At 35.0% G+C, this 22859-nt stretch overlaps 6 protein-coding genes and 1 pseudogene across 12 annotated transcripts; 3 read left to right on the forward strand and 4 right to left on the reverse strand.

Moving 5' to 3' along the window:
- Positions 1-301: 301 nt before the first annotated feature.
- On the forward strand, positions 302-8537 carry sin-3 (Paired amphipathic helix protein sin-3). 2 transcript variants are annotated; one of them, NM_059883.8, is made up of 20 exons: positions 302-992; positions 1381-1667; positions 1937-2093; positions 2206-2508; positions 2908-3342; positions 3834-3968; positions 4015-4113; positions 4440-4832; positions 4883-5002; positions 5071-5171; positions 5365-5553; positions 5602-5745; positions 6144-6293; positions 6346-6432; positions 6482-6743; positions 7026-7139; positions 7188-7586; positions 7645-7773; positions 7971-8192; positions 8235-8537. In NM_059883.8, the coding sequence occupies exons 1-20, from the start codon at positions 318-320 to the stop codon at positions 8349-8351; spliced, it is 4518 nt and encodes a 1505-aa protein (NP_492284.2). In that variant the 5' UTR covers positions 302-317; the 3' UTR covers positions 8352-8537. The 2 variants fall into 2 exon arrangements, with proteins under 2 accessions (NP_492284.2, NP_001122442.1); NM_001128970.5 differs by having other exon boundaries at positions 317-992; positions 6340-6432; positions 8235-8525.
- Positions 8479-9578, reverse strand: F02E9.5 (Oxidative stress-responsive serine-rich protein 1; the record flags this gene model as incomplete). Of its 2 annotated transcripts, NM_001392678.1 has the most annotated exons (4): positions 8479-8802; positions 8998-9105; positions 9175-9272; positions 9319-9578. In NM_001392678.1, 4 exons carry the CDS (start codon positions 9559-9561, stop codon positions 8652-8654), a joined length of 600 nt encoding a protein of 199 aa, NP_001379207.1. In that variant the 3' UTR covers positions 8479-8651. The 2 variants fall into 2 exon arrangements, with proteins under 2 accessions (NP_001379207.1, NP_001122444.1); NM_001128972.4 differs by lacking the exon at positions 9319-9578 and having other exon boundaries at positions 9175-9266.
- Positions 9579-10572: 994 nt separating this feature from the next.
- F02E9.10 (WD_REPEATS_REGION domain-containing protein) lies at positions 10573-13318 on the reverse strand (the record flags this gene model as incomplete). 3 transcript variants are annotated; one of them, NM_001025912.6, is made up of 10 exons in its annotated part: positions 13236-13318; positions 12745-12841; positions 12543-12643; positions 12258-12496; positions 11905-11998; positions 11754-11856; positions 11393-11705; positions 10964-11144; positions 10793-10906; positions 10573-10740 (listed from the first exon to the last, which is right to left on the reverse strand). In NM_001025912.6, the coding sequence occupies exons 1-10, from the start codon at positions 13297-13299 to the stop codon at positions 10691-10693; spliced, it is 1356 nt and encodes a 451-aa protein (NP_001021083.1). In that variant the 5' UTR covers positions 13300-13318. The 3 variants fall into 3 exon arrangements, with proteins under 3 accessions (NP_001021083.1, NP_001122441.1, NP_001021084.1); NM_001128969.5 differs by having other exon boundaries at positions 10576-10740; positions 10793-10918; NM_001025913.5 differs by having other exon boundaries at positions 10691-10740; positions 12450-12496; positions 13236-13307.
- A 101-nt stretch (positions 13319-13419) lies between these two features.
- dpt-1 (Dipeptidyl peptidase 3) lies at positions 13420-19351 on the reverse strand (the record flags this gene model as incomplete). 2 transcript variants are annotated; one of them, NM_001380843.2, is made up of 14 exons in its annotated part: positions 19273-19350; positions 16183-16466; positions 15997-16127; positions 15820-15951; positions 15506-15772; positions 15188-15383; positions 15021-15142; positions 14885-14957; positions 14738-14841; positions 14506-14661; positions 14333-14457; positions 14060-14280; positions 13841-13992; positions 13420-13793 (listed from the first exon to the last, which is right to left on the reverse strand). In NM_001380843.2, exons 2-14 carry the CDS (start codon positions 16415-16417, stop codon positions 13584-13586), a joined length of 2124 nt encoding a protein of 707 aa, NP_001366938.1. In that variant the 5' UTR covers positions 16418-16466; positions 19273-19350. The 2 variants fall into 2 exon arrangements, with proteins under 2 accessions (NP_001366938.1, NP_001367133.1); NM_001380842.1 differs by having other exon boundaries at positions 13584-13793; positions 19273-19351.
- F02E9.8 lies at positions 16668-17558 on the forward strand (annotated as a pseudogene). Its single transcript has one exon. A coding segment is annotated over exon 1 (891 nt).
- On the forward strand, positions 18036-19292 carry sod-2 (Superoxide dismutase [Mn] 1, mitochondrial). Its single transcript, NM_059889.8, has 5 exons — positions 18036-18094; positions 18228-18400; positions 18448-18584; positions 18810-19061; positions 19113-19292. The coding sequence occupies exons 1-5, from the start codon at positions 18042-18044 to the stop codon at positions 19161-19163; spliced, it is 666 nt and encodes a 221-aa protein (NP_492290.1). The 5' UTR covers positions 18036-18041; the 3' UTR covers positions 19164-19292.
- A 92-nt stretch (positions 19352-19443) lies between the features above and the next one.
- On the reverse strand, positions 19444-22094 carry F10D11.2 (uncharacterized protein). Its single transcript, NM_059890.9, has 13 exons — positions 22007-22094; positions 21862-21936; positions 21607-21813; positions 21339-21482; positions 21106-21294; positions 20974-21060; positions 20392-20619; positions 20281-20346; positions 20007-20074; positions 19895-19958; positions 19758-19838; positions 19667-19711; positions 19444-19618 (listed from the first exon to the last, which is right to left on the reverse strand). The coding sequence occupies exons 1-13, from the start codon at positions 22070-22072 to the stop codon at positions 19556-19558; spliced, it is 1383 nt and encodes a 460-aa protein (NP_492291.2). The 5' UTR covers positions 22073-22094; the 3' UTR covers positions 19444-19555.
- Between the last annotated feature and the right edge of the window lie 765 nt (positions 22095-22859).

The following is a 22859-nucleotide window of genomic DNA, read 5'->3' on the forward strand; positions in this document are numbered from 1 at the left end:
AAACAAAAATTCTACTGTTTCGTAACAATGTCTCATTTTAATCAAAGACTAAAGTTTTCTCAACATTTGAAAAAGAATTTAAGTAAATTTTCTTTCGATTTTTCAGCTATATACGGTTTTCAAACTTTAAGTTCAATAATACAAAATCAAATGATTGATTTTTAAAAAAATTGAAACTGAACGTTCAGCTTGAAACAGCGTTGGAAATTTAAGGATGTGCTAAAAAAGCAAATCAATAAAGAAACTTATTTTTGTCTCTTTTCTCTATTTTCTAAAACTTCTCACTAAAGGTAACTTTCCAAAGTTAGATTTTCAGAATGTACAATCCACCACCTGGAGGCGGCGGTGGCAACAATGGAGGAGATCAATCTCAACAACAACCTACAAATAATGCGACGTTGTTTTTATTACAAATGATTCAACAATCACAACATCAACAACAGCATCAGAATCAACAACAACAACAACTGGAACTTCAAATACGTGATCAAGAGCGTATTTTGATAGAACAACAAAGAATGCAACATCAACAACAACAAAATCAACTTCTTCAAGGACTCAATCAATTTCCATTTAATCCTTTAGGATTATTTCAAGTACAAGCTGCTGTTCAAGCAGCTCAGGCACAATTTGCACAAAATGCTCAAGGTTCTCCAATTCCTTTTCATATCGGTTCTCCACTTCAACCATCACATTCACCAGCAGCTTCTGCTCTTCAGCAACAATATCTACTACCATCTCATTCACCGGCAATAACCCCATTTGCTAGAAATAGTGAAGCTGCAAGAAATATTGAACAATTTATTGCACAGGAAGAGGCTGCAAATGTACCAAGGGCCAACAGTCAACAACAATCTCCATTGATTCGTCCGATTCCACAGCAACAAGCTTTGAATATTCAAAATCTCACATCGACTCAACAGGCACAACAAATCCTGGCCCATCATCGTCAGGTTCCCGTTCAACAAGTACAGCATCAGCAGCATATTCCCGTAAATATTTATTTGATTGAAAATTAAAAAATGTCTGAAAATTGGAAGGTCTGAACCTTTCTTTATAGAAAATTATATTTTAAAAAGTTAGAAAGTACTGTAGCGCCAAACAATTTGTCCTTCATTTCTGCTTTCCCGAAATTCGCAAACCTAATATTTCTCAATTGAGCTCAAAAAATAACAGAATTACTTTTGTTTTTCAGCATTTCGTAAGTTTTTTGAAGAAAATGTGTAAAAATTTGAAGTTTAAGACTGTTTTCAAATATTAGATGATGATATTTTATCAATGAAATGCATGTCTGAACTAAAAAAATTTATAGCAATTGACAATTTTATATTTACGTCAATTTAACAATTCATTCCGAAAACCAATAAATCTATTTTTCAGACTCCTCCACTAGCCCTTCCAATTGCTCAACAAGGACCAATTTCTAATGAAGTTCCTTCAGTTCCTCCAGTTGTTCCAGCAACTTCTGCAGGGTGTCCTCAACGTGAGCCTCGTCAACAACAAGGTGGCCGACGACAAAATCGTCCAGGTCGTCGAAAGAAACCAGAAGGTCCACCACGTGTTGATGAAGCTCTCGCCTATCTGAGAGTTATTAAAAGTACTTTCTCATCTGATGTACCCGTTTATCATCGATTTTTGGAAATTATGAAGGATTTTCGTGCTCAGAGGTAATTCTGAAAATTTGAATTTTATTTTTGAAGGTTGAAAATCAAAAAAAATTGTTTTGGTTTTTCCGGGAAAACAAATATTCTTAGATTTACAAAAAACTTTAAAAAAACATTTGTTTTGTTCAAACATAAGATAACATAATTTACTTGAAAAGGCAAAAAATTTCAAGCTATCTTCCGAAATATCGTAAAACCGACACATTTGATGCGGATTAAATTTTGCTTTATTTAAATCCAAAAAAAAAAACAAATATCTGTCTTTTTTGCAGAATTGAAACACCTGATGTGATTGAACAAGTAGCAGAACTTTTATATGATTCACCGGAACTTGTTCTTGGATTCAATACTTTTCTGCCAACTGGATATCGTATCACATTGACTCCAGATCGAAAATATGTTTTTTCTTCGCCACAAATGCAGCCAAGGGTTCGTTTGGATATTTAGATTATACTAAAAATCTGATTTGAAAATAGTTTTAAAAATCCAATATCCACACAATATTGTTTTGCCTCGAAATTAAATTACAAAAAATTTGAAGGTTCTGCTATCGCCTGACGAACGCCGAGCCCGTGCAATTGAAGCTGGAGCACAAGCTGTAGGAGCAATTGAGTTGGGTTCTCAAGAAGGAATATCAAAAGACGAAGACCGTACAATTGAAGATGAAGATATGGATAAAAGTAAAGAAAAAGATGATGTAGATGGAATTGATGATGAAGATGATGAAGAATCTGGAATAGAAGATAAAAATAATGAAGAAATGATGGAAGAAGATAATCATTTGATTGAAGAAATTATTTGTGATGATAGAAAGAAGGATGATTGTGAAGATTCACAACAAGAGGTTTGTGTTGTTTGTTTGAAAACAAAAAACTTGAAGGTTTTTAAAATATTTGATTTTAAACATATCTGAAATCTTCTTTGATAAATTTTAAAAAAATACATACCAACGTTTTCAGATTTTTCTTCAAAAATAAAAATCTTCTAAAATTTTTACTTTTCTGTATTGCCTTCACTGATAGTTGCTGGTTTTCCCAGTTCTTCAACGATGGGCGATTCTCTTGCTCGTTTGAGCTCTATATCTTTCTTTGTCCTGGAGTGTTTACTGTAGCGAAACATTGTTGTCTTTTCAGTACATTTTCTTAGCTATTTATTATTGTATATCAAACTTCTGCCTTCACAAGCCATAATTGATCTAGAAAACATGTAAGTGCCATGTGAAAAATTTAAAAATCGTTTTCAGATCGAAATGTCAAGTGAATTGGCTGCTCATACACTGAACATAATCGAACTTCTCAAAAAATCGTTTCTGGCTCGCCCGACGAAACTTGTTGATTTCATGACGTTCATTGACTTCTTCATGAGTGATCAACAATATAAAAAAGATATGGAAAAATTGAGAAAAGATGATGAGGATGACGAGATTGAAGAAAATGAGAAAATCGAAGTTGATGATGTTCCAGGACCATCCAATGCACCACAAGAAATCAAAAAACCTGATGATATTGAGAAAAAAGATTCATCGAAAAATCTGCAAATTGAGGAATCGTGCTCAGATTATCTTGTCTCAATGCTTGCTAATTGTTGTATTGGAGAACCTGATCTTCTTGCAGCAACTATTGATTTTCTTCCATATCTTGGGAAACTTCTTGTTAATGGATCTGATGCGATAGCATTGGTGAGATAATGTATCCTATATATGATTTTTCATAATAATTAAAAAATATTCTGAAATTCCGAAATACCAAATGAAACACGAAAAAGCGAGGAATAATGAAAAACCACAACTTTCCAAATTCAAGAATTTTTCGTTTTTTTGCATGATTTTTGAATTTCAGAATATTTGCAGTATTCTATAGAAAATTTCCCATTCACGAAATTGCGAAAATTTAAAATTTAAAATAGAAATATCTAAAACAATTCAAGTGAACTATCTAATTTAATTTTCAGTTTTTAATATTTAAATATATTTTGAAATAATTAATTAGAAAAGTAGACTTGATATTTGTTCATCGTCGAAAAATATCATAGATCAAAAAAAAATCTCAATAATCATGCAATTTGCCCTTGATCTACCAACCAGTTTTTGTAAACAAAACGCCTTTTTCGTTTTTGAAAAAAAAAACTATCATTGCAAATCAATATTTTTAAACCTTTTTTCTTTTCCAGAAAATCAAAACAATTCTCCATTTCTCCGCCACCAACGATCGTAACGATATTCCACCTGTAAATCGTGTAAATCCATCCGATGTCGACATGGATTTAGTGAAACAAATGGAAAAATGCAAAATGGGGACTAAAAAGGTTTGCTACTCCTTTTAAAATTAAATAAAATGATTAAAAATTTCAGAATGAAAAACTGAAACTAAAAGTTGCTGGGCAAGGCGATGAAGGAGCAACCGTGGAATTGATGATACTCAAGAAATCATACAGAATTCTTTATGAAAGGGTTTGTTTTAACGGTGGAGTAGCGTAAATGGGGATTTCGATTCAAAATCCAAATTTGTCAATAAAATCGCCGAAGACAAAAATATTAACGGTAATCGGCGATCGCCGATCGCCGTGTTAAAAATTATTATCGGAAAAAGTGTAGAAAAATTACGTCACACATGTATTTAAATACTTGAAAACAGGTGTGACGTAATTTTTCTACACTTTTTAATTTTCCAACACTACTTGAATAACCCCATAACCCATTAAAACAAAATCCAATTCAAGCCACTCGCCCTCTAAAAGTTTTTATCATTTTGCTTATTCAATAAACTTTATTTTCAGCTAAAAAGTCGAACAACACCGAATCAACTGTCTCACCTGATGGTTTTGATAAATGCCTACGCAAATTTGGATATAACCCGAGAACAATTGATTAGTGAACTTCCAAAGATCATGGGAACATCTGGTTCTGATCTTGAAATGATTATTCTCCAATTATTGGGTGCAGAAAAAGAACCAAAAAATCGACCAGAGAATGATATGGATGCAGTTATGAGAAAAGATTTACCTGCCATTCAACCAAAACGAGGTCTTCGTGATCAAAAAATGTTGCAACAAGTGAAGAATGTTGAAGCAGCAACAGTGTGTACACTAGGTCCTAGTTATCGATTTATGAAGGATACGAAAGCAACTGATTGTAGTGGACGTGTTGAGCTGGATGATGATCTCAAAGGAGTATGGAAAATTACACAAATTTAAAAATTTTATTTGAATGATATTTTCAGGTTCTCAATGATACGTGGACATCAATACCATCATGGTCATCTGAAGATACTGGTAGTCAGGCGATTAAGAAATCGAATTTGGAAGAATTTCATTTCAAAACCGAGGATGAACGTTATGAGGTTTGTTTTTTTTCGATGTGAAGACAATTTAACAAATATTCAATTAACAAGATTATTTAAAATTTCAGCTTGATATTATTGTTGATTCAAATCGAACTGTCATCGAACAATTGTCAAAAACACTTCGAGATTACGAGGCGATGAGTGATGAAGATAAGAAGTCGTTCAAGTAAGTATTCAGATATTATATCTACAAAAATACCACATAAAATTGAAAAAAAAAATTATCGAGGACCTCTTAGAAAGGGATTCTGCTACACCGAAATTCTCTGTCCGAACTTCCGAAAATTATTTAGAAAATATCAATTGTTTTTTGAAAACGAAACCGAAAATTTGTTTTCATTGTAAAAAGTGATTTTCAGATTGGACAAATGGCTCAATGCTTCATCTCGATCCACCACAATTCGTGTTCTAGCAAAAGTCTTCACAAACTCTGCTCAAGATTTCATTGATGCTGCACAAAAGAATCCACTTGTAGGTTTACGACGAATTCTTGAAAGTCTGAAGGAGAAAGACTTGCTGTGGAGTCGATTCCAACAGGATACTAACAGGTTTTTTACTTAATTTCCCTCAAAACTTTCTAAAAATATCAATTCTAGAACATGGAGAGACGCTTTGGACAAGCAAATGTCGGCTGCAACGACGATTTTGAATAATCAACACAAGAATTACGATCAAAAAGCGTTCAAGTCGAAGCCTCTTGTTAATCAAATCGAACAAATCTGTGAGGAAAGACGGAAAAAGTTTGTTTTTTTTTCTTTAAAGGTGGAGTGGCGTTAATGCTTAAAAAAAATCCAAAATAGTCAAATTCAGAAATACAATCAAAGAAAATCGAAAGGAAAACAAGAAAAAATTGGAATGCCAATTATTAAAACTTTTTTCGATTTTTTAATTGTGACCTAATTGAATTTTTTCCATAATGAGATCTGCGACCAATCAGCGATTCGCTCCGCCCATTTTTGAACCAGCCAGATGAAGTGTGCAGAGTTCGAAGATGCTGATTGGTTACAAAGTTGGAGTGGATTCTTATTCTGGAGGGAATTCAAACAGGGAACTTAGCCAAAATTTAAGATTTTATTTCTTTTGCGAATTTTTCCGTTTTTCTTCGGTTTTAAAACGGCATAAAAACCTATATTTTCAGTAATAGCACGGACACTTCTCCACATTTAATTCTGGAATATACACCGGAACGAAAAGTGTATAGAGATGTAAATGACGTCACTGGTCACTTTTTCCATGATCTTTCGGGAACGAAATGTGATAGAGATCGAACGAAAATTGTCTTATTCAGGTAATTTTTTATGAAAAAGAATAAAATGTTAAGCCCCAGAAAATAGTTACAGAATCTTGATGGAATGGCTTTGTCAGGAGGGACAACAAGTTCAAATTGATCTGGATAATGGAGAAATATTCAAATTTCAAGGAGATTTGTTCGTTAAAAAGGGTTTAAAACCATTTCGGAATCATGAAAAATTTCAGAAACGAAGACGAAAATCTAATGACTCTACTGAACATGGATGGTCGTCGTATTTGTGGAGATCGTGTCGTACCAGTGTCCACATCTCTTGAATCGAATGAAAGTTCGATTGATCATTTCAGCGAAAATCTTCATCAAAAGAGAACACGAAGAACATTTTATGGAGATGACAGTGTCTACATGATTATTCGATATCATCACATGATTCAGGAGAGATTTGCCAAGATTCTTTCCACTCAGGCAATTTACGCCCAAGAGCACTTTGTTCGTTTTTTTCTTATGATCTTATTAGGGTGCATCTGAAAAAGTTGTTTGTTTTTAATCAAAAAAAACATTTAATGGGAACCGTAACATTTCTATATACAGTAACTTCACAAAAACTAAGAACAAATTAAATTAAAGTGAATAAATATCATAAAACTTTTTTTGTAAATTTTTTACAAAAAAAACCCTGATTTGATTGATTTTCAAGCATTTTGAAATAATTTTTCAAACTATCTTTCAGGATTAAAATAAAATCATGTTCTAATAATTATAATTTTGCAGGATAATCAGAAGAAAAATAAGCGATGGGAAGACGGCATAGGAGCTGATATGCACGGAAGAAAAGCTCTCCAGGAGAATATAAAGCAACGAAGAGCAGCTGTCAATGATATTCGAGTAAGCCTAAAACTGTTACAGACCCACGAAAAAATCGTATTATTCCAGAACGTTCGCTCATGTCCCTCATCTTCGTACGAGACGACACTTCGTGAGCTGAAACAACTGGGAAATGCTCAAATGGATATAGTAGCATTCGAGGAAGCCGTCAAGAACTTGTTCCCAGGAGATATTGTATTATTTAACAATATTGATAAATTATTCTCATCACTCGCCAAGAATATTCATCACGCTACGTGTGCTGAAGAACGAGAGAATCCTATCAAATTGTATCTGAAATATCGTCAAAGAATAATGAATGCAGAACGTGATGAAGATATGGAAAGTGTTATACAAGAATATGGACAAACTGCTGAAGAAGTGCTACGTGGAAAGAATACTTATCGATTCGAATTTGTTGAAGAGCAAAATAAACCGTTCATCAAAATTTGGGTTATTCCTAGAGAGGTATCTGCTTTTTGAAATTTCACTTTGTTCAATAATTTCTGAAAACTTGATTTTTCAGGAGAAAGACGATGATGACGATGATGATGAAGAAGGAAATGAAGGTGGAAAAGATGAAGATAATGTGAAAGATGAAGATGATGGAGGTGATGGAGAAGGAAGAGATGGTCCTGATGATGATCAGCCTCCGGTAGGTTTATGGACTTGCGGAAAATAACTTTTATAGCTTAAAGGTGGAGTACACTCAATAGCAATTTTACTTTAAAATACTCAGATTTGTTCAAAAAACAAAAAAAACATTAAATTTGAATTGAATGTATTTCGCCTTTAAATAAAATAAATGTGCACCATTCATTAAGAAACATTTTCAATTTGATAATATTTCAGCCCTCAAATGACGATGGTGATGACGAGGAAGACGAAGACGATGAAGAAGATGGACCTTCTGGAGCAGACGAACCAGAATCTACGTCAGGATCAGGCAATGTTCCAATGGATCATCTGAATATTGGAGAAAACTTTTTATGGTCGCCTCCTGAGGAAAAAGTGTGTACCGGCAAGATGACAACAAATGAAAAAGAACAGAGAAACAGTGTTGACTATATGAAGGTAATTTAAAATATGATCTGCTTTCCTAAAATTATTTTTCAGGTGACCACGACACCTCGGCTCCGTATTCATAAAAGAATGCTGAAAGAACATAAAGGTTGTAATGTTGAATTGATGACTGGATTCCAACAATTATCAGCTATCGTGCCTTTAATGTAATGTATTGAAATTGCTTTTACTATTCACTCGCATATTTATTTTTTGACTATTTGGCCTCACTTTGAATCTCGATATTTCACACCCGTTCTATTTTGATTTTCATGTTCCTTGCTGGAAAATATTTTCTATTTGTTGAAAATTCATATTGATTTCCAATGATAAAACAGTATCTGTAGTAGGTCAAAAGACGGGGAGCAATGAGCAATATAGCAACAAAACAATGGAATATAGATGTACATGAAAAGATGGATATTCATTCTTGAGTCGGTCTTGATTTGCTTTTTTTCTCTGTTTTCATCATCAAACGTACATCGATTCAGCTAACGAAGACATTTTCAATTCAACGCGGACAAAATGAGTGAAATATTCGGAAAGTTCGTCGACTTCTTCGGCTTCTGGAGACGGTGGACGAGCCGCCTGCACGCTACACGGTTTCGGAAGTATATTTTCTCTGAAAATTCGTTTTTTGTAATTTTTCACTTGGATATAATAGTTATTCTTTGATTTTTTGCCTGACGGAGCACTTTTGAATATCTTTTTTGATACTTGTTTTACAAATTCCACTCAACAGTTTACGGTAGCTGTTAAACGAAAAAGCATCTTTCATAAATTTCTGCCAGTTTTTTGCGAAATTCGTAACACTTACTTGTCAAATATGCACATTCTCAGAGATTCGACGTCTCCTTTCAATTTAATTTTCAGCAGAACTTCAATATCCGTCAGTGATGAATCTTTGGTTGCCTTCCGACGGCGTCTGTAAATTTAAAAATTGATTAGAACATTTTCTTCATTCAAATTAGAACAAATGAACCGAAAATCTTACCTCAATTTGAAGGGCACTTCGTAGGGTAAAAATCGTCCAGATTTGTGAGCAGGAGTCCGATAAAATTGGACATTTTTGGCCGTCGGTGGCATATTCTGCTGCAAAGAAATAAATTTAACTTGCGCGTCGAATATGGTGCCTTACAGTAATCCGAGTAGGGAGAGATTGCGGACCTGGTGCCGGCCGATTTTGATCGTAGCGACCTTCGCAAAGATCTGAATCCAACGAGAGTTTGTCAAAATCCAAACTTAAAAATGAGGAAATTGACGATGAACACGTAGAATCTTCTGATTCGGAATTTTCGCACGTTATCGTGATCTGACACGTGGATTTTGAAGTTGAAGGCATTGAGGAATCGACCATGGGCGGTGGCTCTTCTTTTGTCATTCTCCTCTTTTTGTACCTGAAGATTTTGAAAATTATTTCTATAAAAGCAATTATACAGAGTATCATAATTGAAACATTCGAGAAAAATCGCGAATAAATAATTTAGAAAAGGTCATTTAGCCGGTTTTCTAAATATTTTATTTCCCTGACAAGTAACTAACGAAATTATTTTGCTCATATTTCTTGCATGATCCCAAATGTTTCATTTATTGACTGCTTTAACAAGAGATTTTATAAATATCTTCTGTTCATCTAATGGACAAATTTGAAGCTAGCAGCGACCAGTACGGCTGAGATCGTGGCGAGACCCACTCACAAAAACAACATGTGCCTCTAAATTGAATTTTTTTAAAACGACGATAATATTTTTTAAAGAACACATATGTTTCACGTTCAAAAATAAATGTGCATCATCAAACTTAGAAAGAATTTCGTAAAAACAAATTCTGAGCCGAATGGTTTGTAAAAGTACTTCTAGCTAATGTTTTAGTGTTATCAGTGATAAACGAAATATAATAATGGAAAAAAGAGAACAAAAAGGGTTTTCCCACAAAAAACATGTGAGAGAAGCTGGGTGAAAAAGAGAAAAAGAGAGAAAATAGAAATATAAAAGTACTAAAAATGGAATTGAATAGACGTTAGAGAAGCTAGAGGAAATAGATAGAAAAGTTCAAAAATTGGTACACTGCTGAAATTTTTTGAATTGTTCTCTTCATTTTTCGGCTTTACCGCACTGAAAATCGATAGTTTCAAGCGACGGGTCCACCACCGGTTGGAGGACACACACAAACGAGAGAGCACACATTTTGAAGAGGGTGGAAACAACGGAAACGACTGACGTCATATTAGGTGCCTGCGTCTCTTCATTGATGAGAACTGGTTTCTTGTTGGGCTTTTGACTCAACATTTTGAACGAAACGGAAAATATCACGTGAAATGATCAACTGAATGCCTGTGGAAAGAAAAGTTCAAGAACATCAATCAGATTGTCCTTTGAAGTTTTAAAAACTCTTTGAAATAAAATTATTCATTTAATGCAACTGCGTAACATAGAAAAGAAAAACTTGAGATTTCAGTGAGAGTTGAGAAAAATAGAAAAATAAATAAAACAATTCGACTGAATAAATTATCAGGCCGATGGATCATATTGTTCATGTGCTGGTGGAGAGGCAGATTCATCTGAAAAATTGATATTTCAATACGGAAAAACGTTTCTTGAAACGATACGTACTATTTTGCTGATGTTCTGTAGTACTGTTGTACACATAATTTCCAATTTCCTCATCATCTTCACGTGGTGGTGTTCGTGGCTCTGCGTACGGATTATACTCTTGATATTGAGCAGCTGGAGCATTTTCTGAAGGAGTTTAGAGTTTTTTAATCCAGGGAATTCGTAACATACCGTCGTATTCTTCATGTGACCGATAATATTCATGTCCTCCTTCTTGAGTGTAGTCGCTCGGTGGCTCATTTTCTTGTTGGTCATGCTCATCGTACGGTGATGCTGATGGTACTTCGGCAAGTTGGGAAGATGATTCGGGTTCAGTTATATCGGAGGGTTGTTCAACTGGAGGATAGTATGCCTGAAAAGAGATACAAAATAATTACACAGGCGCAAAAATTTGCTCTAAAATACGATGCCCGGTCTCGAAACGACACTTTTTTGTTTAATACAAATGAGGGTGCGCCTTTAAAGAAAGTATCGATGGAATTTCCGCAGCAACTCTAACAAAAAATGTTGTGTCAAGACCGGGTAAAGCATTTTTGACGCGTAAATCTCAAAATTTTACGTTTTGGGTAAAAGACAATTCAATATGATAAAAGCCCTTACAACATGCACTGGAGTATTTTCTCCAACTCCTGGAATACGGTAGATAAGAATCATAGCATCATCTCCACCAGACAACAAATGCCGACTAGTTGGTGAGAATGAAAGTGCTGAAATTGTTGAAGTATGTTCATTCGTGATTGACATAATCGGAGTCGTCATCTCAATATGCCAGATGAATATTTGAGATGAAGCTGATGAACTCGCGAATCTCGTTCCTCCAGATTTCTCGTCAATCGTGAGACCGGTGACTGGAGCGTCATGTGCAGAATAGACTCGGATGGCTTTTGTAGATCGAGATGGATCCGTTTCAGTGCTGAAAATTTGGGATTGGATTATAAAATTATTCACTTTAAATACTTACAATTCACTGAGTGAATGCAATTTGATGAGTCGGTCGTCACAAGCTGACAAAAATCTCTCCTCATTAGGAAGAAACTCGATTTTTCTGATTCTCATCGAATGAACTGAAAATGGAAGTTTTTTGCGAATGTGGAATGCTATTTGTGTGATACCTTCGTATTTGTGATAATTCTTAAAGTTTTCCGAATATAGCATTTCGATGGCACCATCCAATTGTCCGATAGCCAAATATTTCGCGTCACGACTCTAAAAAATACTTATTCAGATTTTTTTAGCAATTGTGTCGGTTGTTAGATTTTTTTCAATTTTTGTTTTCCTATATTCCAAAAAAATTCAACAACAAACATGCACTACAGTACTTACTTCCTTAGTAAGGAAGTGCAGAAATAAATGTTTTAAAGTTTTATCGGTAACTTATTAAATAGTTATATTATTTTTTCTCGATAATTATCGAATCGTTGTTGTTTGTTTTTGAATTGTCGAAAATTTCAAGCAATTCTCTTACATATTTCAAGCAACTAATCTGCTTCACTGTTGGGAACGGTTCTTGACGAATAATTTCATTAGAAGAATGCTGGATTTCATTTAAATGACCAGAATATGAAGCAGTAACATATCCAGTTTTAAGAGGTGAAACTGCACAGAATACTGCATCAAGATATCCAAAATCAAAAGCCATTGATTTGACAGTATTCACCAATTCAACTTCATATACAATTGAGTTCATTCCAACGGCAACCATATCTAAATAATTTTTTGATTATTTTAGATTTCAATAGTGTCAACATACATTTTCCATCAACAGAAATATCAGCTGCTTGAATTGCAGTTCTCCATTTTGCCAAAACCATTCTCTCATCAAGTGAAATGTTGTTCGAAGAATCTTCTTGCCTGTAAAAAATATTATTTTATTTTGGAAAACTGTACCGCTTGGCAATTATTTATACTTTTAATTAGTTCGACGTTTGATATTACATTAATGGAAAACTCACAATATCCAAAGTTTTGAACAATCGTGTGACACTGAAAGCATCCCGATTTGACCACAGAATCGGAATGACCATATTCCAACAACCGATCTATTGTGTGCTGTAAAATATAGGATGCGTTCGGCGTAGTGCGATCAGGGCTGAATTTGTACATTTTTCGTTTTTTTTTCTAACAAAAGTGAGCGAAAATTTTTATTTTGTTGAGAAAAAATAAAAATTCTGTTAGTTTTACACTTTTTTTCTCGAAAAAGACACTTGAAATTGTAACTTGTGCAAACATGCTCAAAATATTTTTCAAAAAGTTAAAACTGCAAACTTCTTCTTTCGTTCGTTGATTTTGCCCCTCTAGTTTGTTGAAGAAAAAAAAGTTTTATTTTGGATTCAGTCATAGATCATTTAATTCCAAAACATTACACCCTTTCTATTTTAAAATAAAGATATTTCGGTAAAAGAGCCATTTATATTTTTTCTCAGTTTCTTGAATTAAAAAAAACCTTTTTCATATTTCGCCACAATCGTCGCCTGCGGTATTCCTTCTTCGTTCATCATATCATCCATATTGACACCTAAATAGATTCTGGAATTTAAAATATTTTGCATTTTTCAAATATCAATGCAGATAGTAATTAATAGTTGGCTGAAAACCATAAAAATAAATTTGTAAGCAAAATATTATTAAAAATAAATATAATTCATTTCTGACAGTGAAAGCTGCTTAAAATCACAAAAATTAAAGAGAAAAACAGGAAAAATTGATAAAAATCACTAACAATCTTATGCACTGAAACCATTAAAATTGAAAAAAGCTCTGGTAATACAAAATAAATATGACGCAGGCGCGCTTAGAACCATTTCTGATCATCTTTCCAGCATGCATAAAGATCCTCAACAGCCGATTTTTCATATCTTTCGACAAATGATTGAATGACACCCGAAACATCCGAAGAATACGTCACCAATGAGATTTCTCCGTTCTTTTCAACTGTATTTGGCTGCACAAAGAGACGTCTCGGCTTGCGGCGAGCAATACAGATGTCACGCCAGTGAAGCTCCTGGAATTATACTTTTGCTGCTGAAAATTTATATGACTAAAACTAACAGTATCTCCAACGACACCGTACGACTCGAAAAGACGTTTTCCACCCTCAAAGTCACCAGTTGATTTGTAGGCTTGAAGTTTAGCAAGGAATGTGTTCACAGCTGGACGTCCGACAGAATCAATGAGATTGCGATCAAGTTTGAAATGAAGATCTGCAATGATGAGATGCTTAATTATCAGCACATCGGCATCCAAAACACTAAATTTCTCAAAAAATACCTGGTTTTCCATCTTCTCCCTTCGTCTCCTCGATCTTCACAAATCCTTGGCCAGCTTCCAATACCACTTTCGTCAATACATATCTGGCATAGCAATGAGCTTGTCCCCATTTCTTTTGTTCAGCCTGATAGAACTCGAGTGCGAGAAGACCAGCACGAATCTCGCTCAACCAGTTGACATACTTCACCTCTTGTGCGAGATCTCCAGTGTAACCAAAAATTCTGAAATTTTTTAATGATAAGATTTATAAGGACATCAATTGATGATTGTTACTCAAGAATATCAGCATCACAACAGAGAACGTATCCAACAGCTTCAGCACGGCATTCTTCGTAAGCAGATGCAAGTGGTCCGAACTTTGAAGACCAAGTCTCTCCTGGCTCATACCAAGTGGCAATCTGAAATTTTAAGAATTTATAGATGCTTTCAGATTGTAATAAACTTACTGGTGCTCCAGTAATGATATCTTTGACTTTGTTTGTATCAAAATTGAAGGTTCCATCCAAATTTTTCTGGAACAACTTTCCAGATCCATGACCAAGAAGCTCATGGAGTCCAACTTGAACTTCAAATGAGTCTTTGTGATACTTGAACATCAATTCCTATAAAAACTCGGATTAAAGGGCAATAATAACATAACGTATATTTTAGAGTTTCGTAGCTGTTAAAGTAATGTACCTCATCGTGTTCATCTAAGAAATTCATTTTCTGCTTTGGTTGAGCTGAGATTACATTTCCAAGTGAGACATTTTTGAATCCTTCGTTTTGACGAATATCATCGTCTAAAATTTATGAATAGAAGTCAATTTTTTTTCGAACACTTACAGTTGGGAATATTGATTCCTGCTGGAATTCCACTGCTTCCAAACGCGATCACATCCAAGGCAGTGAAGTCGGGCTATAAAATTAACGTTTAGCTTTCGAGTAAAAGTAAATTTTAAAGAATTGATAAAATCGTTACCTTGAGGAAAGTATCCTTCTCATAGTCAGTACCCCATGGAAGACGCTTCAAAATATTCTCAGCATTTGCAACCAATGTCTGGAACTTTTTGGAAGTCTCCTTGTTGACAGCAGCCACAAAACCTAGGAATTGCCGTTTTTACAACTGAAATTTCATGTACAAAACACCTTCAAACTCTGAGCGAGTTCCGGCTGGATCTCTGTAGTTTTCAATGAATCCAATATAACTCTCGACAGCTGGCCCAACGTCCTTAATCCAATACCGAGAACCGTCCTTGTGCAACGCGATATCTCCTTTTTTAAAATGTTCAACGTATTTTCGCAACATTTCTTCCTGATTCTTGTTGGCCGCAGTTGGAATGGCCTGAAAATAAAATATTTTAAATGACAACTTCCCAGCTAGAATTCACTGACGTTGATTGTTACGAATAATGGATGTTTTTCCTATACTTTACAATAAACCATTCAAATTTTCCCCATTCTGACCTTGTCCAACCATTCATGAGTTCTCTTCATAATCAAAGCGTAGTCTCCTCTGACAATTTGTACAACGTCTCCTTCAAATTCAACAGCTTCTGACACGATTCCCTCTTCAGAAGATGCTAATTTGATGGTGTATGTGGTCTTTCCATCGGATCCAACCTCTTTGAATAATCGAGAATTCCATGACTCAACATTCCGTTGCTTGAAGAATCTATCAATTTTCTCGGCGTCAGCTTTGGTGACGTTTGAAGAATGATAGCAAGTGACTCCCTCAAAAAATACTTAATCATTTTGCTGTATGCCCGTGATATACGAACCTTATCACCAAATCCCAACTGAAGCTCGTTAGACTCCAACGATCCAATGACCTTCTCCACGGACTCCCATGTCTTCATAACTTTCTCATCAGTTCCAACGGCAGACTTCTCGAGTAAAGCACGGATTTTGGTCTAAAATTATGTCTCCACACTTGTCCGAATTTTCAAATGAATTACCTGCTCGACACCTGGGACGATTTTTGTATCTCCGAATCCCTTATAATTTCCAGAATTGGAATAAAAAGCTGCAGCATAAACAAGAAAAGCTTGCCATTCAGCATCGGTGAATCCTACGGAAAGTGCCTTTTCTGCAAACAAATGGATTAAATAAAGGACGCAGTACTGTAAATGCTTTTTTCATACCCTTCAACTGCTCGACAGACTCCGATTTGAAAAGTCTGTACAAAACGTAGAAAATCGGCGCAGATTCCGGTGAAACTTGCAAGAAAACTGCAAGAGCACCGTCAAAAGATGCCTTGGCCACGTAATGAGAATACTTTTTCTCCTTCTCAGATAACGTCTTGAAAGCATCAGCCGCATCTAGCTGACAAACTGGTGTTTCGTTTGGAATTATGTAGAGGCTACGGTCAACAGGCATTTTGTAAGGTAGGGAGTTGGAGAAGGAGAAAGTTGAGGTGGAGACAAACCTGAATAAAAACGTTGAACCCAACGGACATCAAAGTATCAAAGTAAGTAAGTAAGTAAGTAACCTGAATAAAAACGTTGCATATAAAAAATCTACTCGAAAATTAAGTGAGAATTGAAGGATTGCTTTCCGAAGAGAAAATGACAATTATAGGGTATACTAAAACATCAAAAATGTATATTAGACTACCATAAATATAAAACATCAGTGCTGCTCTCCAAGCTATTCTGACGGATTGCGACAACGAGCTCGCTGGAGTTGGCATCAGTGTGGAAGGCAGACACATAAGAAGACTCGAATTTGCGGATGACGTAGTCCTGACATGTTCCACACCGGGAGAAGTTCAAGAACGACTGGAAATTTTGGACCGAATAAGTTCTAATTACGGACTCAAGATCAATCAGTCAAAGACTGTTCTTCTGAAGAACAAGTTTTGCCGGAGCCAAGACGTCCTTTTCAACGGATCCCCCATCATTCCCGTGCCTGGTTGCCGCTATCTGGGTCGCTGGATCGACATTTCTGGCTCAATTGACGAAGAGATCTCGAGGAGAATAAGAGCAGGTTGGGGTGCTCTGGTTGGAATCAAAGAAGTCTTGAGAATCATGCCAAACAAGGAAAGAATCATCCTCTTCAAGCAAAATGTGCTACCAGCTCTCCTGTATGCTAGTGAAACTTGGACTTGTAATGCTGGATCCACGTTGAGACTCAAAAGAACTGTCACCGGTCTCATCGACGCTGCAGAAATTCGAGGCTGGAACTTCAACTTGGAACGTTACCTCCTTGCAAAACAATCAAGATTTGCAGGACACATTCTACGGAGAGATCCAAACCGATGGACAAAAATCTGCACGGAATGGGACCCGAGCCACAACAAAAATTGGAAACGTGCCGTTGGAGGACAGAAGAAGAGATGGGCTAAGGACATCGACGAAGAATACGCAAAATTCCACCACAATTCCGCCATGTCGGGACAAGTCGTTGTTGGGAGAAGAAGACTAGGAATGCTCACTCCGAAGGCTCCATGGCTGTCCATCGCACGAACCGACCGTGAAAAATGGAAAGAGTTTGTCCGCAGTTGCCTCGCAACTTGAACCCAACGGACATCAAAGTATCAAAGTAAGTAAGTAAGTAAGTAACCTGAATAAAAACGTTGCAATTAAAAAATCTACTCGAAAATTAAGTGAGAATTGAAGGATTGCTTTCCGAAGAGAAAATGACAATTATAGGGTATACTAAAACATCAAAAATGTATATTAGACTACCATAAATATTACGATAATTTAAAAATTACTAGAAACACGCAATTCGGCTCAAAAAGCAACAATTTAGACTGAAAACGAGCTAAAAGAATATTATTCAAAAACCACTTTGCTCGGTAAATCTGGTGTATCATGTTCCGCAAACACTGTCTTTTGTTTTGCGTACTTTGTTTACGCGCATTCGAATTTCAGTGTTCGCGCTTTTTGTTTACTTTTTTATTTTTCATCCAAAAATCGTATTTTCAGCTTGATATGTTTCTGCGAATTGTAAAAATTTATATTTGACTATTGAATATTTTAATTATTTGCAGCCGAAAATGCTTCAAAACACCGTTCGCTGTGTCTCAAAGCTTGTTCAACCGATCACAGGGTTAGTTCAATTGTTATTTATGGTTGCTGTTATATTTACTTGCGAATTGTGGTTTAACCTGTAGTTTCACCTTTTTTTCAGATATATCAGTTTAGGCAAATAGATTCCTAAACTATAATATTGAAATTTTTAGAGTCGCTGCTGTTCGCTCGAAGCACTCGCTGCCAGATTTACCATACGACTATGCTGATTTGGAGCCTGTAATCAGTCACGAGATTATGCAACTTCATCATCAAAAGCATCATGCCACTTATGTGAACAATCTCAACCAAATTGAGGAAAAGCTTCACGAGGCGGTCTCCAAAGGTAATTTTTTTAATTACTCAGAATTTCGGAAAGAACACTGATTGCAGGAAACGTCAAAGAAGCTATCGCTCTTCAGCCAGCTCTCAAGTTCAATGGAGGAGGACATATCAACCACTCCATCTTCTGGACTAATTTGGCAAAGGACGGAGGAGAACCATCGGCGGAGTTGCTCACCGCAATTAAGGTAGTTTATTAGTCATATCAGGCAGTCAATAATAATACTTAAAGTTAAAAGTCGATATTAAAAATGTAGTGAACACGATTTGTGCGGTCAAGGCTGAGATTAAAATGATTCAACGTTTTAGAATTTTGTATAATCGGCTTAGCCTTTACAGTATTTTGAAATTGATATTTAATTCGCATTGAACAACTCTAGCACTGGCCATTGTTCAATTTAAAACATTTTCAGAGCGACTTCGGATCTCTGGATAATCTTCAAAAACAGCTTTCGGCATCAACTGTCGCTGTTCAAGGATCAGGATGGGGATGGTTGGGATACTGTCCAAAGGGAAAGATCTTGAAGGTTGCCACATGTGCCAATCAGGATCCACTTGAGGCAACAACTGGACTTGTTCCACTGTTCGGAATTGACGTCTGGGAGCACGCTTACTACTTGCAGTACAAGAATGTTCGACCAGATTATGTCAATGCTATTTGGAAGGTAGTTGTCACTTTCCATCAAAATTAATATTTTTAATTTAAAATCTTTCAGATCGCCAACTGGAAGAACGTCAGCGAGCGTTTTGCAAAGGCACAGCAATAAATGAGCTGAATCACAAGAATTAATCGTCAAATGTAGCAGTAGAAGTTGACTCCCATTGTTTTGTAACTATTTTTGTTTCTTAATTATTTCGAAATGTAAATTTTCAAACCTTTTCAAATGAAAAGTTTTCACCGAAATAGCTCTTCGAAGCAGCAGGGAAACCTGTCCATTCATTGAAGTATGGCCTCTAAAAATCATGTTATATCAAAAAAAGAATGAAAAAAATAAAAAAGAAATAGTAAAAAAACTGAGAACTAAAAACTAATTCAACGATTCATATCAATTGATAAAATTTTTATTGATAAAATTCATTCATTGATATTCAAAACAAATACATGTAATTCATTTTCGGTGCAGTTATTAGGGGAATTTGAGATATATACAAATTATTTTTACAAATTTCGCAGAGTATCGCTCAGATGAGAGTCCATTTGTTGGTGAATGCGTCGGTCTTTCTGAAAAAAGTAAAGAAATAATTGATAGAAAAGAAAATAGAAACTAACATGATATTGTGGAGGTAGAAATGCTGATCGATGTAATGGTTCATGCTGAAAATATAAAAATTTGGAAATTTTTGACCTGAAATAATATTACATTTGCAACAAATGGAAGGAAACTGCTATGATGTGAGTGATCGGTGAATGAGCGAAGATCTGATTCCAGAAGAGATGGAGCCTGAAGAATACAATTTTAAAAACTAATTTTGAATAAATTTGAAAGATCAAACGTACATCAACAAGTAATTGAGAAACTCCATCAACTGCTTTCCATAAATTATTCGGATCAGTTTGGAATCTGAAAAATCAGAGAAGTTAGGATTTTGAACAGAACTTTAGTGTTTACTTGGAGTCTGTAAGAGCTGATAAACTGCTTTGAGCCTGGTGAGTTGTCGGGTCCAGTGCCGAAGAATTCTGGAAAAAATCAAAATTTAAAAGATACTCAATTGCCACCAAGAGTGTCGGTATTTCAATTTTTCACTCTAATCGAAAAATTTAGTTTTATGATATTTCAAAAAATAGCTTTAAATTTTGATCATTTTTCTTCTTTTTTTGATAAAAAGTTGAATTTTTTTGTAATTGTTTCCTCGTTTTCGATTTTTTCTGGAGAAAAAACTAACGAGAACGTATGAAGAAGCCGTGGAAAACACTGGTTGCATGAGAGTAAGGTCAAGTTCTGGAGCTCTCTGAAATAATTTATAATTATTAGAAATAGTTGAATTCCAGGATACTTGAACACATGGAACTACAATTGGTTGATAAACGTTTTCCTCAATATCGATTGAATCATTTTGTGATTGATCCAATTGTTCCATTAATTGACTAGTATCCGATGAATTTCCAATTGTTGAATGTGTTGAAAATGTTGGACCCTGATCTTGATGAGGTATTGTAGATGAAGATGATGATGTAGCTGCTTCAAGAGATGATGTAAATGTTACAGCACTTCGTTTGTATTTCTGAAATAAAGTAATTGAAAACTTTAGTTTTGGATTTTTTTGTCTGTAATAAAACAGAAAATGGCTTAAGCTCTAGAATTGGCTGAAGAAACGATAATTTAACATCTCTGTTTATATTTTTTTTCAAAATTGAAACTTGTTTTAAAGCATAAAATTTTTAAATCTTTTATTTTAAACAGTTATATTCAGTATATTGAGACTGTTTTTTGTGATTTAGGGAAAATACAACCGACACTACTCAAACTTTAAGAAATTTCGAGAATCTCAATAAATGTTAAAATTAACTTCAGGTATTAGCATTAAAAATTATGAATGGACAAGTTAATTCGCATATTTTTCGAAAGAAACACTCACCTTTGGGCGATTTCTAACTCGAAATTTGTTGTATCTCACTGTTTGTGCCGCTTCATCACGCTCCCGTTCTAATTCTTCTTCCAAAATCTGAAAATTTAATTTTTCATACCGAACTCAGATTAAAATCTATACCTTTTCATCAGCTTTCTGTACTGTCATTGTGTTTTTTAGAAAATCTCTGACAGACATTCCTGCTCCTGAATTTCCAGTTGTATCCATCTTTTCCGGAGATATTGATCGATTTCGAATCGGTGAATGAAGATTTGCAGGTTCATGTGAAATGGGAACTGGATAAACTGGCATTGGATTATTTATTGGCTGCTGAAACGGTTTTGATTGGAAAAAATATTCGAAATAACGCTTACCTGATTCACAGTAACTTCGTTTTGACCGAAAGTATCATTTTCAATTTTTTCTTCGATTTCTTCTTGAACAGGAGGATCCATGTCATCTATTGAATTATCTTCAGGTTGATGTGGACTTGTCATTCGAGGAGACGGAATACGACCCTGTAGAAAAGAAGCAAAAGTCTAATGGATATTAATAATATCTAATTTGAAACAAATGAAATATTTAAAAGAAATTATGTTCCAATGTAGATTAAGGAAAATATTGGAAAAAGTAATAACTTACCAGACATTTCTCAAGGATTAGTTTGTTCAAACTTTGCTGTGACTGAATAAACTGATGAACAACTTCCGATAAATCATCAATTTTCTTTTCAATTTCAGCTTGTTTTTCATAATGTGGAGTCATCAAATCTGCGAAAAACTGTCTTTTCTTATCGTCGCTGCCACTGGAAGTTTGGGGATTCAAAAGGTCCAATATTTGCAGATGATTCTAAAAAAAATATCGATTTTTTCGACTTTCGGAACTTTTAAAGTTTACTGTTAATGAATTCGACTCTGTAACATAGTTCGCAGCAGATGGTTGAGCAGCACTTGAGTTGAATCCCATTTGATACTGGAAAATTATCGATTTTCAATAAATACGAAAAAGGAAACTCTTGAAAATGAACAATCGAAGAACTTACAATAGTTTTATCAGAAATAGGAAAGTTCAGCTGAGGATTCATTTCAAAAACTTGTAAATCCGTCATTGATAGTTATCCTGCAAGGAATATTAGTTTAAACAAATACCAGATGAAATGTAAATTTACGATAAATAAGGCGCGTATGCGGAAATTCGGAGCTTCGTTGTAAACAAGGAAATCATTCCCGTAAATCCATCAAACTAGTTTTGAAAAACTGCTTCTACAGAATGATAATCGAACTTTTTCAATCTAAACTTGATATACAAATATAGGAAAATGTTCAATTAATTTGAAAAAAAACACTCAATTTTGGTAATTTGGCTAATTGAAGAGTATTCTACATTCTAAAAAGACCAGAAAAGAGCAGTGCAAGGTTAGGGCATCATTTACTAGCGTGCTCATTTACTTGAACGCTCAATCCCTAACGATGGCTCAATTCCTTTGACGCTCAATTACTAATGTTTTCACTTTCGTTCGTTTACTAATGAATGGCTCATATACCAGGGCTGTGCGGCAACCGGCAACCGAGTTGCCGGTTTCCGAAAAGTTGCCGAAGTTTCGGTAACCAAAAGTTGCCGGTTGCCGAAATTTTTTTTAAAAGTAATTTTGTAGTTTAAGTTAGTAAATGAAATATCAAAGTAGATGAGCCATTCATTAGTAAACGAACGAAAGTGAAAACATTAGTAATTGAGCGTCAAAGGAATTGAGCCATCGTTAGGGATTGAGCGTTCAAGTAAATGAGCACGCTAGTAAATGAGGGTTTGCCTTGACGTTGAGGGTTTGCCTTGAAGTGAGTATACTGATTTTAGTTTGAAATTTGGTATATCAGCCGTACCTGCAAAAACAAAGCACC

Source organism: Caenorhabditis elegans, chromosome I (genome assembly GCF_000002985.6).
Source record: "Caenorhabditis elegans chromosome I".
Taxonomy (NCBI): Eukaryota; Metazoa; Nematoda; class Chromadorea; order Rhabditida; family Rhabditidae; genus Caenorhabditis; species Caenorhabditis elegans.

Excerpts from the sequence above, each read along its gene's own strand:
- F10D11.2 (NM_059890.9), bottom strand. The coding sequence starts at position 22,072 with ATGACGGATTTACAAGTTTTTGAAATGAATCCTCAGCTGAACTTTCCT. Across the intron at positions 20,347-20,391 it reads TTGTAGTTCCATGTGTTCAA|AGAGCTCCAGAACTTGACCT; the intron begins GTATCCTGGAAT and ends AAATTATTTCAG. Across the intron at positions 19,712-19,757 it reads TCCTTCCATTTGTTGCAAAT|CATGAACCATTACATCGATC; the intron begins GTAATATTATTT and ends TTATATTTTCAG.
- sin-3 (NM_001128970.5), top strand. The coding sequence starts at position 318 with ATGTACAATCCACCACCTGGAGGCGGCGGTGGCAACAATGGAGGAGAT. Across the intron at positions 7,587-7,644 it reads TTTGGGTTATTCCTAGAGAG|GAGAAAGACGATGATGACGA; the intron begins GTATCTGCTTTT and ends TTGATTTTTCAG. Across the intron at positions 7,774-7,970 it reads CTGATGATGATCAGCCTCCG|CCCTCAAATGACGATGGTGA; the intron begins GTAGGTTTATGG and ends ATAATATTTCAG.
- sod-2 (NM_059889.8), top strand. The coding sequence starts at position 18,042 with ATGCTTCAAAACACCGTTCGCTGTGTCTCAAAGCTTGTTCAACCGATC. Across the intron at positions 18,401-18,447 it reads TCACGAGGCGGTCTCCAAAG|GAAACGTCAAAGAAGCTATC; the intron begins GTAATTTTTTTA and ends CACTGATTGCAG. Across the intron at positions 18,585-18,809 it reads AGTTGCTCACCGCAATTAAG|AGCGACTTCGGATCTCTGGA; the intron begins GTAGTTTATTAG and ends AAACATTTTCAG.